Consider the following 19,767-nt stretch of genomic DNA (forward strand, 5'->3'; position numbering starts at 1 on the left):
GCTGAACGACCAGATTATAAATGTATTTTAATTAAGTTTGTAAAAGTTTAAGTTCGGGATCTCGACTTTTGTAAATAAATATATAAAAGTTTATGAAGTTTAACTATTAGATCAAAAAATTTAATTTGACACAATTTAAAAAAAAAAACTCTTTGATTAGCAAATGTGGAAAATTAATTGGAAAATCACTGTAGCGCGCCTAATCATCAGGGCGTTACACCCAATCACGGGGTGCACACCCCGACCCCCTATATGGTGTCTCGGGTTACCAACTAAAAACGCTAAACTTGGGGTATCACCATAAGCTAACCTCGGCCAAGAGCCACATACAAACTCAAGGCACGACGTAACACCCATTCACGGGGTACACACCCCGACCCTCAATATGGTGCCACAAGTGGTGGTCAGCAAGAGGGGGGGGGGAAGCTCCATACCCTCCTCGAAATACAAAGTGTTTTCAAGCAAAAAAAAATCCAAGTGTATCACATCCCCACAAACACATTCTTACCCATTTTACGAGAATCAAAATTGGAAAATTGGAGGTCAATTGAAACTTTTTCATGTTCATAGTGTTCTTCAATATTCAAGAACACAACCAACCTAAAAGTTTCAAATTTCCTCATTTTTCACCAAATTATACCAAATCAAAGCCAAAAACACATTACCCACCATCTATACTACAAAATCCAAGCATCAAACACTCACATTACATAAGAAAATCCAAGAATCCCAATCAACCATATTAAATTCGGCCATAGCAAGAAAGCCAAGAAAAAGTTTCAAAAATACTACCAAAAATATGATTTCTATGCAAAAAATGGCTATAGAGGTGTTGAAAACTTACCCATAATGAAGAAATGTTCCACAAAGCTTTCAAGAATTAATCAAAAGCTTCAAGATCTCCTCCAATAGTGATGGGAAGCTCCAACCCGAAATGACACTAAGAAGAAAAAAATTGGTGATTTTTTGAATATTATGACACTAAGAAGAAATGATATATAAAGTTTTTATTTTTGCAAAAAGAGGGCATTTTACCCCAAAATTGCTATTATAGCCCTCCACTATCATTGGGGACTAAATAACAATTTACTTATTTTTGTTGGTTATTTTCTTTGTAAATGATTTTATTTACTTCTTTGTAATTTATTTTTCTAGGAAAATTATGATTGGGATATATATTGTAAAATGTGAAAAGAGTAATGGGTGGGGAAATATTTTTTGGATCTTTGGAATGTAATTTTAGTATAGGCATAGTATTTTTGATGTTGCTGTGCTAAGCCGTCAACAATAAAAGCGAGACCCGAACTATACAAGAAAATTCCTACCGTATGGTCATACTATTAGAAACTTGGAGGGCAAATGTTTACCCAAATTTTAACGATGATGACATGTTAAGAGTAGCAACACATGGAACAAAAATACCGAGACTAAATTAATGAAGAATATGTAAAGTCATGACCGTCAACCATGAAGGGTGTCATGACCGTTAGAGTGGAAGTCAGACGGTCACCCTTACCCCTAGCTTGAGTAAGGTGGGCGTCTCCAAGAAGGATAAATGATGGATTAATACCCTCGTAAGCAGAATGAACGATCACCACACACCTACGAGAGTCAAACCAGTCTAGGGGTATATACTACTACCCCTACCTCAACTGCAATGAACTATATAGGGTTTAGTCTAGGGGTACACCCCTCACTCCCTCTAAAGGGTTAGTCTAGGGGTATACCCCTACCCCCTACACCCTCATGGTACAAGTCATGTATTTTACCATAGACACAATGAAATCCTCAAAGGTATATGGGGACATCCACAATACACTATCAATACTGACAACAGACAAGGGGTCTCAGGGGGGGTCATCCCAAGGTGATGATTGTCACACCCTTCAAGTTGGGTCTCGGGGGGTCACCCCACGATGACGATTGTCGCCCTCCTTAAGTTGGGGTTTCAGGGGTGTTTCCCCCAAGTATGGGCTTCATCCCCGAAAGTGGACGACAACCATGTCACACCCATAAGAGACCCTCATCATCAATAACTCTTTCAAATGTTCAAATCCTATGGAAGGCTCAAATACAGTTCTCAACCCTCGAAAATAGCGAGATATTATCAAAACAATCAGACTTCAACTACCTCTAAAAATCAAGGAGATGATTGAGGTAGCTCCGCATTGGTCGCTTCTCCTGAAGCGAGAAGCACCGACCCTCTCCCCTGTATAAGGGGTCATCTATGACCTAAGAGGGGGATCCGCAATTTTGAACACTTAGAAAAATAAACACTTTTCATTATTTGCAATCAAGAGCCTGTTCTTGGCCTTTGCAACTCAGATTAATAAAACACAAGGGGAGTAGGCTATGACCAACATCGAGGCCAAACCTCTTTAAATTTTGGTGTCTTTTATTTACATTTATTGCAAATTTCGGTGTTATGAACTGCATTTATTACTGCGATTTTGGTTTAAATCTCATTTATTACGACTCTGCGTCGGTTGGCTAAAAATCTAGTCAACGGAACACAAAGAACTTACACTAAATATAACAAAAACCAACAATATTTTTCATAAAAAGAACTTACCTATTGCTTTTGAGTGAGAAAAATGAATGTGGAGGTTTGTTGAGTGTGTGGGAGGTCCGACCTGAGGTCGTGGTGGAGAATGAACGTCTAGCTTGAGGTGTTACGTCATGCTGAGATCCGGCTGAGAGAGAGAGAGAGAGAGAGAGAGAGAGAGAGAGAGAGAGAGAGAGAGAGAGAGAGAGAGAGAGAGAGAGAGAGAGAGAGAGATGAATGAGAGTTTTTTTTAGTTTAGAAAAAGGATATATTTGGAATGAAAAAGAATTAAAAAAATGTTTAAAATTTTTTATAATATAGTAGTATAGTTATAAAATTTGTGTAAGTTTTTTAGTATAATTTGTCAATTTCCCAATTATATTACAAAAAATGTGCAAAAAAATACAATTTTAAAAATGTACACATTTGAAAACATATTTACAAAAATTCATACATTTTTTAATTAAATTATAATAAATATATTAATGATTCAACTTTCTATATTTAGATTTGTATAACTATTTTTTATGACTAATTGATATGGTATTAATGAATAAGCTTACTAATTAATAAAATTTGTATATTAATAATTAAAAAACATAATAAGATTCTAATTATAGAGAACCACATCTCTTCACTATTGGGTTGCTTAACATCCCTCATAAACATTTGATGCAAAAGTTGAGATTGAAATTCAAATTCTTGAATATCAATCATGTGTCCAATACAAGACTTCCTAAACAACTTTTTCTACTCTTCTATAAGAGTATCTTTTATGATATGAATAACTCTATAATCCGATATATAAGAGAGTCTTGCTTTTGTCCTTGACTCCGGTTTGAAATAAAAATCCCAATCCTAATATAAATAAACACGATGAATAAATTTATATGAAAAGTACTTAAAATACACACATGAAAAAAAAAATAAAACCAAAAAATAAACAAAACAATAACATCAATGAGAAGATGATTTATTAAAAATATACAGATGTAATATTTTAAATATAAGACATAAAAAAATAATTAACGATTAAAAATAATAAACAGTTTTAAATTTATAATAAAAAGCGAAAAATACATTAAAAAAATAAACAAAAATAACCCATCAAGTTTAACAAAAACATATATAAATTAAAAAAAATACTAAAAACAAATAAACAATATTAAAAAAAACATTACAACACGATACACAACAAAACATAATAAAAAAATCACAAAACAACAAAAGAAAAAAAAAACAACTAACAAAGATAAAAATACCAAAGAAAGGACATTTATAGATGGAGCAATTCTTCCACCAAAAAAAATACATTAAACAAACAAACAAAAATAACCCATCAAAATTAACAAAAACATATATAAATTTTTTAAAAAAAAAACACTAAAAACAAATAAACAATATTAAAAAAATATTACAGTGCGATACACAACAAAACATAATAAGAAACATCACAAAAAAAAAACAAAAAAAAAAAACAACTAACAAAGATAAAAATACAAAAAAAAGGACATTTATAGATGGAGCATGAATAATTCTTCCACCAAAAAAATACATTAAAAAAATAAACAAAAACAACCCATCAAGTTTAACAAAAACATATATAAATTTTAAAAAAAAAAACACTAAAAACATATAAACAATATTAAAAAAATATATTATAATACCATACACAACAAAACATAATAAGAAACACCACAAAAAATAAAAAATAAAAAAAACAACTAACAAAGATAAAAATACCAAAAAAAAAGGACCTTTATAAATGGAGCATGAATAAGTCTTCCACCAGAATCTGAATCGGATACTTCATCTACATGCGGGTGTTTGCAGATTTTTTTAGCGGGTCTTTTACGGTCCGGTTGCTTCCCACTAATTTTTTTCTTGATCCCAACTTTCTTCACACTCACAAGGGATGAGATCTTCTCATCATTACTAACAAAATCACCAGACTCAATAGACATATTATCAGTGGAATGAGTTTGTACCATTGAAAAATTATGTAACAAGAATGCAATCTATAAAATAAAAGAGAAAGAATGAATGAAAATTAAAATATGGAACATATATATATATCACTAACTCAAAATATATGTTAATTAACATTAAAATATATTAAATTGGCTTGATATGATCATATGTATAATTAATATCAATTTTTCAATATTTTTCCAATAAAATCTGATAATATACGTATAGCTAAGCTTTTTAATAATCATATAACATAATTAGAATCTAATAATTATGATTAGATTATGATAATATACGTATAACTAAGCTTTTTAATAATCATATAACATAATCAGATTATTAAATTAATATCATAATTATTTTTTATTTTCCTTAAAATTATGATTATATATGTTTTGAATTTTAAAAATATAACATTTATGTTTTTCGGGTGAGTTGTATGATAACAACAAATATTATTGTTTATAATTAGAATCTTATTATATTTTTTAATTATTAATATACAAATTTTGTTAATTAGTAGGCTTATTCATTAATACCATATCAATTAGTCATAAAAAATAATTATACAAATCTAAATATAGAAAGTTGAATCATTAATATATCTATTATAATTTAATAAAAAATATGTATGAATTTTTGTAAATATATTTTCAAATTTATACATTTTTAAAATTGTATTTTTTTACACATTTTTTATAATTATTTAAAAAATATATACATTTACCTAAAATGCCTTTTATTATTCTTATTACAATAAAAACCAAGGTCCAAGGACAAATATGAGTTATTAAGGGGTGCGTGTGAGGGTTCTTATATACATATTTTTTTTTTTTTTTGAGTATAGAACAAAATTCCAAATCAATTGACATCATCAATATCCCCTAGACTTATCACTTGTTGGGTTGGATCTCCCTCTGAAATAGAATCTCCCACTCAATTATACATTATTTCATATTTCACCTAAAAAAAAACTAATACATTTCTAACTCAAAACGGCAAAGCTAAATATTTCTTGCGGAAGTGACGGAAAAATCAACAGGAAGACTTAAATAAAATAATGGGAGCTGTGAACATATGGAACCCCATTGAAGTAGCTGGAGAAGCTTCAGAAAATTCCATGTCTCAGATCCAATCTTCATCTCTATCCGTCGAGCCTTCCCTCCCTCTTCCTCAAATCACACCTCGCATCATGTAAGTCTTTCCTCCTCCTCCTCCTCCTCCTTTTTTTTTTGGTTCCTTTTCTGTTAACTTTGGAAGCTTGTACATTTTTACGAAAATTGTTTGAAAACCAAAGAAGTCAAATGGTTGTATAATTCAGAGAATGCGATTACTTTTTTTCCTTTTCTTTTTAATTGGTTGGACATAGATGGTATTATATAAAAATCCAAAGATTCAATCTACTTTGTCTTTTTTATTTTTCTTAACCAACAAACAGGGTTTTAATCTCTCTCTCTCTCTCTCTCTCTCTCTCTCTCTCTCCATATTGACAAATTTGATTGAATTGGTTTCAGAGAGTTGTGCAAAGATTTGTTCAAAAAATGGTCTAATCTTGATAATTCTTGCTTCTCTGTTGAGACGGTTTCCGGTGGCATAACAAATCTCTGTGAGTGGTTTTCTTAATTTGGTAAATGGTATAATCATTTTCATTAGTGTGAGACCCTGCTTTTGATTTTGGTTTTGGACATAACATTTGCGTTACTAATTTAGTCCGAAATGGTTGTTGATTTCATGCAGTGCTGAAGGTCTCAGTGAAGGAAGATAATGGAAATAACGTGTGTGTCACAGTCAGGTTATATGGGCCTAACACCGACTATGTTATCAATCGTGAACGTGAATTGCAGGTGGTTTTCCCATATTTTTTGTGTGATTTTGATACGTATGAACTAACATCCTTAGTGTTTGGTTCTTGTCCAAATATTTGATTTTGATGTATTGTGTTGTGTTTTATTCGAATTAGAAGTATTGAGCTCTCATATTAGCCTAGTATTCCTTATTTGTATGTTACCAATTAATTTGTGTATTTTGTTGCATGCGTTTCTTTAAACTTACCCCAAACCTTCTCCTTTCTTACTAATATGTGAAGTTTTGACCTTACTTTTTGTACTTAATATGAAATATTCTAACTTGTGCTGTTTTTCCTTTCACATCATCTTACTGTTACTTGTTTGTATATCACAATGATGTTTATTCACACGCTCACTTTGAAATTTCTTGAACACAAATTGTGCTTAGGCCATCAAATACCTCTCAGCAGCAGGCTTTGGTGCTAATTTGCTTGGAGTTTTCAGCAATGGCATGGTGCAGTCTTTTATCTATGCACGAACACTTGTTCCAGAAGGTAAGAAACGTTACATAACGTGGAGTCTATTGAGAATCTTTTTAGGGGAAATTTTAATTAATTTTTCTTTTGGTGAATCAATCCAGCATTGTTCAGTAGTTAAGATACATGTTGTGGGTCTGTATTGTGCATTAGTTGTTTAATATCACTTCTTATTATGGAAATGTGGGAAACAATCTTGAACCTTCACTTGAGTGCAATATCCTTAAGTGTGCTTGAACAGAAGTAACCTACATTAAATCAAGCAAGCTAAAGTCAAAATATTTCTTGTAATTTCATTAATTGTTTATACCATACTTTGCTTTGTCCATAGTTCTCATGAGAATTGATGTCTCCTAAATTAATGTTTTGTACTGATTGTACTGAAATCTCTTTCTTTGAAAGATTATTTGCCAGCTTAATGTGTGTTCTCTTTCCAAACCCTATACCATCTCAACGTTTTCAATTACCATAGTAACATTCTTAATTATTACTGGAGTGTGAACTTCGGCTGTCCACATTTACATTAGTCATATGGTTATCTCTGACCTGCCTAATGACATTATTATGTTCAATCTTGGAAGACATGAGGAAGCCAAAGCTGGCCGCTGAAATAGCCAAACAATTAAACAGATTTCATCAAGTGGAAATTCCTGGTTCGAAGGAACCCCAGCTATGGAATGACATGTTCAAGTTCTTCGAGAAAGGTTTTCTTTTAAATAAATATTATTTTATTTTTTTAATGTAGTATGCTGTATAATTTATCTGTCGAATGAATGCAATTTTTCTCATGGTCCTCTTGCCTTCTTCTTGTAGCCTCCAATATTGAATTTGATGATATTGGGAAGCAGAAGATATACAAGACCGTTTCTTTTGAGGAGATTCAGAATGAAATTAATGAGCTCAAGGTAGTCATTGTTTTACTTTTCACTTTCTTTACGCTCTGAGAGGATATTTGGCTCTTTCTTAATACCAATATTTTAGTTGTCTTTCCTACATACATTCATGTCTGTGAGCTGCTTAGTGGCATACTTGCTTCTTAGGTTTGTGATAGAATAGGTGCTGGAATTTAAATGTAAATCGGCACTCAAGTCTTTAAGTCTGTAGTATTTCACAAAAATCGTGAGTGCTTTTTCTTTATTTCTGATTATGTAGGTTCGATCCATGTTGTGTTGTAGTTCTGACCACTTGGAGAGTAAAAGGTAGAAGATGTTTTGCATGCACTTAATAAATGACCTATCACCAATTGAGATTCTCCATCATAATTCATAATATTAATGAAGTAGGGATTTACTTTCGCTGAATTTAAATTAGCTATTAAGAAAGACCCTCATAAAATTCAATTAATATCCAGCTTAGTTAGAATTATGTTAGCCTTATGAAGTGAATTTTTCTTCAGCATTAAATTGTTGTTGTTTGGAGCCAGCAGCCTAAATGTTCTGAACAATGTCTGGTGGTGATGGACGAAGGAATTGTATATTTTTATTTGCTCTGGTAAATCTTACTGGTCTATAGTTAATATTTTCTGATTTTCTAACGAGGAGCAAGGGTTCTAAGGATTTCATATGTATTTACATGTTTTCCATAATAATGAAACAGGATCTGACAGACCGTTTTAATGCTCCAGTGGTGTTTGCCCACAATGACTTGCTTTCTGGAAATATAATGATGAACGATGAAGAAGGTATTCCATGGATTTTTTTTTTCTGTGGTACTTTTTATTGACTCCTGTGGTTCTTTAGCAAATATCAATCTTTTGGTTTCTAAATGTGCTTTTTTTAACTACCCGAAACTATGCATAGCTTGCTTGAACTAGACATGATGACGATGATTGTGGCAAATGAAATAGCTTGCTAAAGTAAATAATGTTAATTTTTCTTACCGGTATTGTTTTCCGCTTTTCCAATCTACTTACTACTTCGCATTCTGTTCCTTGTTCAGAGAAACTTTACTTCATTGATTTTGAGTATGGATCCTACAACTACAGAGGCTTTGACATTGGAAATCACTTCAACGAATATGCAGGCTATGAATGCGAGTACAGCTTGTATGTTTTTGTTTTTATTTTCTATTTTCTAATTCTTTATCATATTCCCTTAAATATTTTGTAGAACAGCTACTTTCCGGTTTGTTGATACTCATTACTCAAATCACTGATGTCAATCGTAAATTGCAGATATCCAAGTAAAGATGAACAATATCATTTCTTCAGACACTATCTACAACCCGAAAATCCACTTGAGGTATGTTAAAAGAGCTTTCTCAAACTTGAACTGTCTTCAAAAAATTCATGTTAAAAACCATTGAAGGCTAATATCTCTACTAACCTAAATAACAGGTATCTGAGAGGGATCTTGATGCTCTGTACGTTGAGACAAATACTTACATGTTGGCTTCACACTTATATTGGGCTTTATGGGGCATAATTCAGGTACGCAACACACCCATTCTATTATTCATAACCTTCAAAACTATCAAGAAAATAACTCGGGTATATATATGCATATACATATGTAATATGATCTGCAGGCAAAGATATCCCCAATCGATTTTGAATACCTTAATTATTTCTTCTTGCGATACAATGAATACAAAAGGCAGAAGGAAAATTGCTTCACGCTAGCGAGATCATACGTCTCAGGATCAGAATTAGGATCTGGGAAAGCCCAAAATCTTACTTAACAGGCAATGAGAGAATGTGACTTCTTAAAGAAGTTTTCTTGTTTCTTTGTAGTTTGATTTTTTGGTTGTGTAATATTTTTTTGTGATTCAACCATGTAAAGACCAAGAATGATACACTAATAATTGGTGTTCAAGGATGCCGAGTCTATTGCCATATGATAAAATAATTACCAAATTTAGGGGTCAGTAGATTACCAGCTTAAAATCCTAACAGTACTGCGTGGTGGGTTGAGTGTCCAATTTCATATCAGTGCGATAAACTGAAATTTATTCACTTGAATGTGCTCTTTTCTTTATTACTTTGCAAGTAATGGTGTAGAGTACTGAATTGTTTTTTTTTTTTTTTTTTTTTTTTTTTTTTTTTAGATTTTTCCCAAAACATGTTCATAAATATGTTTTAAGCTGGTTGGTTATTCTTTCCCCTACTTCAAAAAAAATCAAAATTTAGTGCATAACTAACGTTGTGTATCATTTAGTAAAATATATGTGACAAGACAGGTACACAGAAAGTGAAACAAACAACCTCACCTATCTAACTAGTATTGATTCTCAAGGCACAAGTGGGCGAACTATATACTCTTTTTCTTTTTCTTTCTTTGGGTACCTTGGCAAGCTTTTAGCTTCCTATGTATATTATAGCTCATCGCATCATATGGTATTTAGATAGAAAACCAAAAAAAAACTTAAGTTTGATTATGATATAATTTAATTTACAAATCTATTTTCAAGCTTGAAGGATCTGGCAGTGAACTATGTGACTCCTCAAGCGGTTCCTACCAGCAAGGCTTGACCACAGATTTGTGACCAAAGTCTTGAATTGACCTTTTCCTGCTATATTTTCCCATAAATGTTCTGCAGTAGCTCCATCTACATCGTTGGATTTTGAAACGTCCACCAAGGATATGCTCATGTTATTTCGAATGATGCCCAATTTACCATTTAAGGGAACAAGAGCAGCTGCCTCCAATGCCTGAGAATTCCCCAAATGCATCTTACTGTCAATGTGTTTGCTCCAAGAATCAGTTACTTCGTCGTAAACTCGAAGTTTGCAGCCATCCTTGCATTCCAAGGCGTAGAGGTTTCCATTTAAAGAAGCACTAGGATTCCTCCAACCTGCGACCATTCCGTCGTACACAGGGTACCAACTGTTGTTTTCAGGTTGGTAGACCTCACTCAGAACTTGACGATGAGAGCCCAGCCCCTTCAGATACCATTTCCCTTCGTATACAACTCCAATGAAAGGTACCATTGCAGTGCTCATATCTGAAATGAAGGTCCATCTGTTCTTGTTGGGATCATAAACTTCTGCTGATCTCAAGGACCTATGAATCCCTTCATTCTCCCCACCAGCAACATAAAGGCAATTGTTTATAACACATGAGCCAAAAAAATGTCTTCGACGGAGCATATCTGGGGCACGGTGCCATTTATTGGTTCTAGCATTATAAAATATGACTCGCCTCATTGATCCCTTCTTAGGGTCTTTCCCACCAAACAAATAGAGATGACAACCACTGAGTACAGCACAACCAAACCCGAGAGCATCAGAATATTCCTTTGGGACTGGTGGAAGGGGCTGCCAAAGCTGGTATATAGGGTCGAAGGCATGCCATGAGATTTTTCCATCTCGGTCTCTTTTAATGATATATATCCATTCTTCTGCAAGGCCAAGGTTTTTCCGAAGGGAGTAAAAGAAGTTACCAACCATAAGACGATACCATCTTTTGCAGACTAGGCGAAGTTTACGGTGCTCGGCCCTTGGGACCCGTATTAGACAAGCAATGGCAAGATCATCGGGAAGTCCAGGAAGCAAAGGTGATTGGTTCCTACTCCTATCACCGCGCGCCGGCTTACTTCTTGTTGGATGTATAGATGGTTTAATATCAGGCTGAAGACAGAGCCTTGACCCAGGAACATACCTTTTTGCTCCAGCAACAGTTTTAAGTCCGGCATCTACTCTACATAAACATGCTGTTGTATCAACCTGCAAGATACACGCATGTATAAAAATTAAACAACATCCCCTCAAATAAATTTTGTCTAGATTTGAAGCAAGAACACATAGCATGTAGCGTGTAAGAAAAAGAAGCAAAAAAAAAAAAAGTAGCGTGTAAGCACAGTTGGTTAGGTGTACTGATAAAACTTTAACAGTACGTGACTTTGTCAAAGAAAAAAACCATTGCAATGAACAATATAACAAGAAATAGCATAAATGTCGTGGACATGATTCTTCCACTCCACCCAGCTTTGCACTGAGCAAGAAATGTACTTAAATTAATCCCAGGAAACATACTGTGATTTAGCAATGAAAACAAAAGCCACTTAAAATGGTTTCAATTTTAACTAGTAGGAACATCATACCATCTGTAATTAAATAATTATTCTTTTTCAATCTTTTGATACTATTTCAATCATAAATCCTAATATGGTACTAATAATTGTTAAGGAAAAAACCATGACTAGACGCATCAAGTGTTTTCTTGCTCAAAAGATTCATTGAACAAACACAGACTACAATACCACACCATTCATAATATAATAACTTCATTATTTTTCATGCCACAGTTGTTGTCACCCACATACGACATGACAAGATATAATTTACTCCCTTGTTCAGAAGAAAAGCTGACAAGTTGGTTCATCTTTGTCTGCTCTCAACTAACTTTTCATTGAGAAGAGTTTAGCATTATTAAGCTGGAGAGAAAAGCTAAAATGGCAAAATAATACTAACAGAAAATGCATTTTTCATGTTTAAGACTCTTTAAGTTAATTAGCTTAGCTCTGATAAGTGTCTAACTAAGTTACCCGAGAAAATGAATTTTGACAATTTTAAGATATGCATACTTTGACAATTAAATAAGCATCCAACAAGCTCAAATTGTATGGGCCAAACATTCATAAACCAAAAGAGGGATAGAGATAATATGTGATAAAAAACTGAATATCTAGTCAACAAGAAAGACAAGAATTTTACCAGTGGTGGCTGCATCACTCGGTCCATTTCCTTCCGCTATTAAGAACTTGCCAAATGCCAATATCAGATTCACCAACAAAAGTTCGATTTCAAAAACCGAAAACAAGCCTCTCAATCATAATGTCTTTTATGTAACAGACAAAGCACCCTGTATGCTTTACACATCACCTACCAATTTCACCATCACTTACACATATTTATACACCAATTCAGCTGCACAATGCTACTACAGTTTGTTAAGATCTCTAGTGGAAGCTTCTGATTTATTCTCTATACTCGTAACCTGTAAATGTGTCCAAATCCAAACCCAGACCCCGAAACCCACATCAAAATAACCCCAATTCACCCAAAGGCAGTTCCTCAAACAATCACAAGATTAAAACTTTGCAAGTACAAACCCAAGAATCACAGTCCACAGGAGTCAAAAGTAAACGAAACCCAATACTCTTCCCCACACGATCTTCAAAACCCATATTCAGAATAAAAAACCAACATGAATTTCCCTCACAAAATCAAACAAAACGAAAACCATTCAAAAACCCCAAATTTCGCACAAAGGGAAAGAGAAAAAAAAAAAAAGAGAGAGAAGAGAGATAGAGGGGAATAAAGAGAACCGAAAAAGCAGAAATGCGAGACAGCGGGAGAATGGGGGCAAATAGAGAGAGAGCACTGAAAGACTAGATGGAGACTCCTTTCAGTTTTCACCAATGACCATTAATCGTCAGTGGAGTTTAGGGCCCATGGTCTCAACGGCACAACCTACCAAGCACAAGAGAATGTGTGTTCAAACATATAAGAAAAGAAGAAGAAAAAAAAAAGCCAAAATCCGAAACCGAAAAAATGGATTTCAAATGATAACACCCTTGTGGCCTTGGTGGTTGCTCTAAGCAAAGAAAATGGAGATAAAAAAAACACAGAGATAAATTGAAAGAAAGATGAAGAGAGAGAAGGTGTAGAGAGATATATATGTAAGGGTCAAAACCCATACACAAGTTTATAGTTTGTTTTCATTTCTTATTTTTCTACAAGAAAAAAACACTACGAAAGAAAAGTAGACAAAGATTCAAACAAAAAAAAAAATGGTGGGTCACATTGCTTCACAACCCCACCAAATGCAATTAAGTAAAAGAGATTTTCTAGTATGTGTTGACCCACCACCATCACCCACATCATTCTTTTTTTCTTCCTACTCCACCAAGGGTATTTTAGTTATTTTAATATGACGGCCCTTTACTAATCCTGATGATGATTATATTTGTGTTTTTAATGTAGCGTAATAGTATTTTACAATTATATATTAGCTTAATAGTTTAAAGATTTTGGGTTCGAAGCAATCTTTTTTTCTATCTCTCCCTTATCACTAAGTTAGCGTTAGGAGTGTTTTGTCCCTCCCTGTAGAGTGATTTTGTTTTTGTGTGTCGAAGCGTTGATTACTGGTTCCAAAGTTTTGCTATGGCCTCCTCTAGCAAAGAAGATCATGCTTTGACCAAAAGATGGGCTGATATATGTCTAGAAGATGAGGAAGAACACGAAGTCTCCCTGGCTGACGATTGCGACGAGGAAGAAGAACTGAATTTTGATGACAGATGGTGCCTAGTGGGTCGAATGCTGTCTGGAAAAGTCTCTGATTTCCAGATATTCCAAAATATTATTGCTGATTTATGGAAGCCTGGAAGAGGTATTTTCATTAAGATTCTGGATCAAAACAGGTTTCTTTTTCAGTTCTATCATGAGATAGATATCAAAAGGGTGATTGATGGCAGTCCTTGGACGTATGATCGCAAACAACTACTCATTGAAAGGCTTGAACCAGGTGGAAATCCTAGAACGATTGACATAAACACGTTAGACATGTGGGTTCAAATCCACGATCTGCGAACTGGATTCAAAACTGAATGGGCAATAAGGGAAGCGGCTCGCTATATCGGTCAGTACGTGGAGTCCGATCCTAACAATTTTCAAGGCGTGTGGCGTGATTACCTTCGGGTTCGAGTTCGAGTTAATGTTAATGCTCCATTGAAAAGACGAATGAAGATCCGCAGCCGCAATGGAGAAGCTTTTTATGCTTACTTCAAATACGAAAGAGTTCCGACATTTTGTTTCATCTGCGGTGTCATGGGACATGCTGAACGTTTCTGTGAGAAGATATATGATACCCCGATTGAGAACATAGTGAAACCATACAGCATAGAGATGAAGGCTCCGACGAGACGACAAAGTTTTTTGACAGCCTCTCCATGGCTCCGGCCAGTGAGGAGGTCATGCTCCAAGCAGTCGACATCAGCATCTCCCTCTGTTAATGCTCCTACGGATTTTAGGGGCACTAATTCAGGTAATTGTGATCCTCATGATAGTCAATCAAAATCACGTGATTATGGGAATCAGCAATCAACCTTAAAAGAGCATGTTGTGTTGGTCAATGACAACTCAGCAGATTTCAATAGTGAGGAGATAATTGAAATCTCTGATTTAAAAAGGAAACGTTTGGTGACTTCTACACATGTTGGGCCAGCTTCTATGACAAAAGACTTAATGGAAACAGAGGATGGTAAAATCGTAGATCACTCAACTCAAGTGGTAATTTCAAAAAACGTAGATATGGTGGGTCTTGGTTTCCAAGCCCACCAAGAGCCATGAGTACCATTAGTTGGAATTGCCGTGGGCTTGGGAACCCACGGGCCCAACAATTCCTTTTTGACATTTGTGTCCAAAAGAAACCCAAATTTTTATTTCTCTGTGAAACTCTGTGTAACAAAGAAGTGGTGGAGCGGTTCAGAATAAAGATAGGCTTTGAGGGATGTTTCTCTGTCGATGTTTTTTTTTTATTTGAAGGCTGGCTATGCTTTGGCGTATTTCTGAGGAGGCTCATCTCAATAACTACTCCAATAATCACATTGATATTGAAGTTAGGATTCCTGGGATGGTGAAGTGGAGACTTACTGGTTTTTATGGCGAACCCAACAGGAACTTGCGACATCACACATGGAATCATCTTCGATCTATGGCTGCTGACTCAAGTCTCCCTTGGTGTGTGATAGGAGACTTCAATAATATAATCAGTCAAGAAGATAAGAAAGGGGGAAGACCTTATCCTGCAACACTCATCACTGGTTTTCAGGATGCTATTTCGGACTGTCATCTCATTGACTTAGAGCTTCGAGGTTATCAATTTACATGGGAACGCAGCCGAGGCACTAACCGAGCAGTGGAGATTCGACTTGATAGAGCTATGGCTACTCAACAATGGCTGAATTTATTTAATGAGGTATCACTCTCTAATTTGGCTTTTTCTTCTTCCGATCATTCCCCTATTTTTCTAGAACCCGAAACCATGATCAATGGGAACTTAATGGGGCTTTATCGTTACGAAAATTCCTGGAATAGAGAGCCTCTTTGTGCTCAAATTGTTGCTGATATATGGCAGTCCAACCCTCATCTTCAACTCATGGAAAAGATTGAACTGTGTTTAAAGCAGTTGGCAAGTTGGGGGCGATCCATTACTGGTAACTTCAAGTCGCGACTTTCCAAGAGTAAGAAATTGCTTGTTGAACTGAAGAGCTCATCCTCTGCTACTGATATGGAAAATTTTGTGCAAGAAAAAACCAATTATTTTGAGATCCTTGCTCAACAAGAAGTGTACTGGAAACAGAGATCAAAGCAATATTGGCTTCATTCGGGTGATAAAAATAATAAATATTTCCATGCCACTGCTAGTGCCAGGAAAAGATCAAATTTAATTCAACAATTGCAAGACTCAAATGGCTCTTGGAAGAATTGGTCAACCGGCCTTGATACAGTGATCAATGACTACTTTCTTAATCTATTCCAATCATCCAACACTTCTAAGACAGTTAGACATAGACAATATCGAGTTTCTAAGATCGCTTTTCATAATGAAGCACTGCTACAACCGATTGGTGATGAAGAAGTTAAGTCTGCTGTGTTCTCTATGCATCCTGACAAAGCACCTGGCCCCGATGGTATGTGTCCTGGTTTCTTTCAACATCATTGGCAAGTTGTGGGTACTGATGTTATACAATTAGTAAAAGATTTCTTTTTCTCTGGAATACTCCCTGCTGGTCTAAATGATACCCATCTTGTCTTGATTCCAAAGAAGAAGAACTTTGTTGCTATGAGTGATCTTAGACCAATCTCACTATGTAATGTCCTATATAAGATCATCTCTAAAGTGCTAGCTAATCGCATGCGGGATCTCATTGACCATATCATCTCTGAAACCCAAAGCGCCTTCATACCGGGGCGTCTTATATCTGACAACATAATGATAGCCTTTGAGGTGATGCATTACTTGAAGCGCAAAAGAAAAGGCAAGAAAGGGTTTATGGCGCTCAAGCTTGATATGAGCAAGGCATACGACAGAGTGGAATGGAGCTTTTTAAGAGCGGTTATGATTCGAATGGGATTTGCTAGTAGATGGGTTGAGTTGATTATGGCTTGTGTCTCAACGGTGCGCTACAAGGTTGTTCATGGTGGTCACATTCTGGAATCTATTACACCTTCTCGTGGCATTCGTCAAGGAGACCCTCTATCGACTTACCTGTTTATTATGTGTGCTGAAGGACTCTCCGCCCTCATCCAAAAGTTTGAGTCTGATAGAATCTTACAAGGCTGTCGCGTAGCAAATCGGGCTCCTCCAATCACTCACATGTTGTTTGCAGACGATAGCTATTTCTTCTGTCAGGCTAGTGAGAATGCAGCTACTAGCATCAACAATCTTCTTGCTATGTTTGAAAACGCCTCTGGCCAAAAGGTTAATCCCTCTAAATCTTCAATTTTCTTCAGTCCCAATACGGATAACACAACTCGGCATCGAATATGTTCTACCCTTCATATGGATGAAGCTACTGAAGGTAGTCTTTACCTTGGTCTCCCCAACATCATTGGACGCAACAAAAATGCTATCCTCGGCTTCATAAAAAACAAAGTCATTACTAGGGTGAATAGTTGGGATGGAAGATTTTTATCTCGAGCAGGTAAGGAAATCCTTCTCAAAACTGTCATTCAATCACTGCCCACCTACGCTATGAGCGTTTTTTTACTTCCCCTTGGCACTTGCAAGGAGATCGAAAAAATAATGGCAAGTTTTTGGTGGAAATCTAATAATAGCAATGGTCGAGGTATCATCTGGATGTCTTGGGACAGGCTTGCTAAGCCTAAAGAAGAAGGAGGAATGGGGTTTCGACATTTACACGACTTTAACCTTGCCATGCTTGCTAAACAAGGTTGGCGTCTTCTGTGTAACCCAAATTCTCTCGCAGCTAGAGTTTACAAAGCAAAATATTTTCCTCAAACTGATTTTCTATCAGCCGAACTTGGTAATAATCCAAGCTTTGTTTGGCGTAGTATTTGGGGCGCCCAACATGTGGTTCGTCTTGGAGCTATTCGTACAATTGGTGATGGACTAAGCACAAAAATCCTTGGTACTCCTTGGCTACCGAATCAACATACTAAGTGCCTTGTGTCTAGCCACCCAAGTCTTCAAAATACCTTTGTGAATTCTCTTTTCAAGGTCAACGAACGAAACTGGGATGAAGAAGTTGTGCTTGATTTGTTTCCTTCACATGAGGCTAATGTTATTCTCGGTATACCTTTGAGTAGTTCTGCAGGGGCTGACTTCTGGTCTTGGACAGCAGACCATAAAGGTTGCTACACCGTGCGCAGTGCCTATTCCCTGCTCCAGCAACACAAACCAGCAGCAACTCCTCAACCCGACAACTCTGGTTTTTGGAGACAGCTTTGGCACCTGAAAATCCCACCAAAGGTGCTGAATTTCCTGTGGCGTGTCATCTCAGATTCTCTCCCCACATGTGTCAATCTCGTCACCAAGCATGTCCCTATTTCAAGCCAATGTCCGGTATGTAAAGCACATCCAGAAACTGCCATTCACCTGCTCATAACCTGCGACTTTGCCAAAGCCTGCTGGGCTAGTTTCGGTTGGCCTCTCAATGTTGCAGCCCCTTCTAGTTTCGGTAATTGGCTTGAGAACTTGATGCGAGTTTGTGATACAGAACAAGTTTGTCGTGCTTCAATGATTACTTGGGCCTTATGGAAATCTCGAAACCAAGTTGTTTGGAAGAAACGCAATTGTACTATTAATGATGTTTTAGCTTCAGCCTCCACCACACTTGATCACTGGCGAAAAGCTCAAAATCCTTTTGCCTTATCAACACTATCTCTCTATAATAGTGGCGATGGGGCCGAGCTTTGGTCTAAACCTCCTACAAATCACATCAAGATTAATGTGGACGCCGCTCTTTTTCATCATGAGAACTCATACGGGTTCGGTATAGTTGCTAGAGATAGTTTGGGTCATCTTATTGAAGCAAAGACAGGCTTCAAAGCAGGCTCTTATTCGCCTGAGGTTGTGGAGGCTCTGGGAATTAAGGAAGCTCTTAGTTGGATTAAGAGCACCAATTGGCACAACGTAGAGCTTGAGACTGATAGTCTTCTCACTGTTCAAGCAATCCGAAACAATCAGAGAATGTCATCCATTTTCGGTCTGGTTATTCAGGATTGTTGTCATTTGTTGTCTTCTCTACCTAGTGTTAAAATAAGATTTATTAAACGATCAGCCAATCGAGTTGCTCATGCTGTTGCTAGGCATGCTCGATTTTCCTCTGGTTGTAGCATTTTTTATCACAATGTTTGGGCCGATCTTAAGGCTCTCTTGTATTCAGAATGCTTTTAATTCAATGAAGTTGCTATTTCATTTCAAAAAAAAAAAAAAAAGTTAGCGTTAGGAGCTTAGTGAATGGAAATTGGAAACTGGAGTGAATGGATAGATTGGTTCAATGACAGAAGGAATAGACCTGTTGCTCTATCTTTTGCGGAGTTCATCACTGGTGCGTTGTGTATCTTTGAGAGTATATGGAAAGTGCGGAATGATGTTAGGCACGGAGGGCACCATACTCAGATCTCTGTGGCAATCCGGGCTATTCGAGTTCGATACAGAGACCACCAATCTTGCATCATGCCCCCTAGATCGAAGACTGAACTCAATCTTACCCCTCCTCCGGGATGGATGACATGTTGTACTAATGTATCCATTGATACAAATCTCTCGGTAGGAGCTGCTGTTTTCCGATTTGTGGTGTTTATTCTGCTTGTTTTACGGCTACTGAGCCGGCTCTGGTGGAGGCTCTTACTCTGGCAATGGCGAGCCAGGTAGCAGTGCAAAATCAGTTTCAGAGAATTGGTTTCTTCTGTGATAATGCAGAGGTGGTGTCTAATTTCTCGGAAACAAATTCGCATAAT

The 19,767-nt window shown here is 36.0% G+C and overlaps 3 protein-coding genes across 3 annotated transcripts; 2 read left to right on the forward strand and 1 right to left on the reverse strand.

The window, feature by feature from the left end:
* The first annotated feature begins 5,319 nt into the window (after positions 1–5,319).
* LOC115724454 (probable ethanolamine kinase) lies at positions 5,320–9,693 on the forward strand. The gene is made up of 11 exons (XM_030653742.2): positions 5,320–5,710; positions 6,031–6,122; positions 6,254–6,360; positions 6,752–6,857; positions 7,421–7,543; positions 7,653–7,744; positions 8,436–8,520; positions 8,778–8,883; positions 9,013–9,079; positions 9,175–9,267; positions 9,366–9,693. The coding sequence occupies exons 1-11, from the start codon at positions 5,577–5,579 to the stop codon at positions 9,516–9,518; spliced, it is 1,158 nt and encodes a 385-aa protein (XP_030509602.1). The 5' UTR covers positions 5,320–5,576; the 3' UTR covers positions 9,519–9,693.
* Positions 9,694–9,961: 268 nt separating this feature from the next.
* LOC115724453 (F-box/kelch-repeat protein At1g55270) lies at positions 9,962–13,599 on the reverse strand. The gene is made up of 2 exons (XM_030653741.2): positions 12,493–13,599; positions 9,962–11,502 (listed from the first exon to the last, which is right to left on the reverse strand). The coding sequence occupies exons 1-2, from the start codon at positions 12,517–12,519 to the stop codon at positions 10,243–10,245; spliced, it is 1,287 nt and encodes a 428-aa protein (XP_030509601.1). The 5' UTR covers positions 12,520–13,599; the 3' UTR covers positions 9,962–10,242.
* Positions 13,600–13,944: 345 nt separating this feature from the next.
* On the forward strand, positions 13,945–15,129 carry LOC133039194 (uncharacterized). The gene has a single exon (XM_061118028.1). It carries the CDS (start codon positions 13,945–13,947, stop codon positions 15,127–15,129), a length of 1,185 nt encoding a protein of 394 aa, XP_060974011.1.
* The last annotated feature ends 4,638 nt before the right edge of the window (positions 15,130–19,767 follow it).

The sequence above is a fragment of the Cannabis sativa genome, chromosome 6 (genome assembly GCF_029168945.1).
Source record: "Cannabis sativa cultivar Pink pepper isolate KNU-18-1 chromosome 6, ASM2916894v1, whole genome shotgun sequence".
Lineage (NCBI taxonomy): Eukaryota > Viridiplantae > Streptophyta > Magnoliopsida > Rosales > Cannabaceae > Cannabis > Cannabis sativa.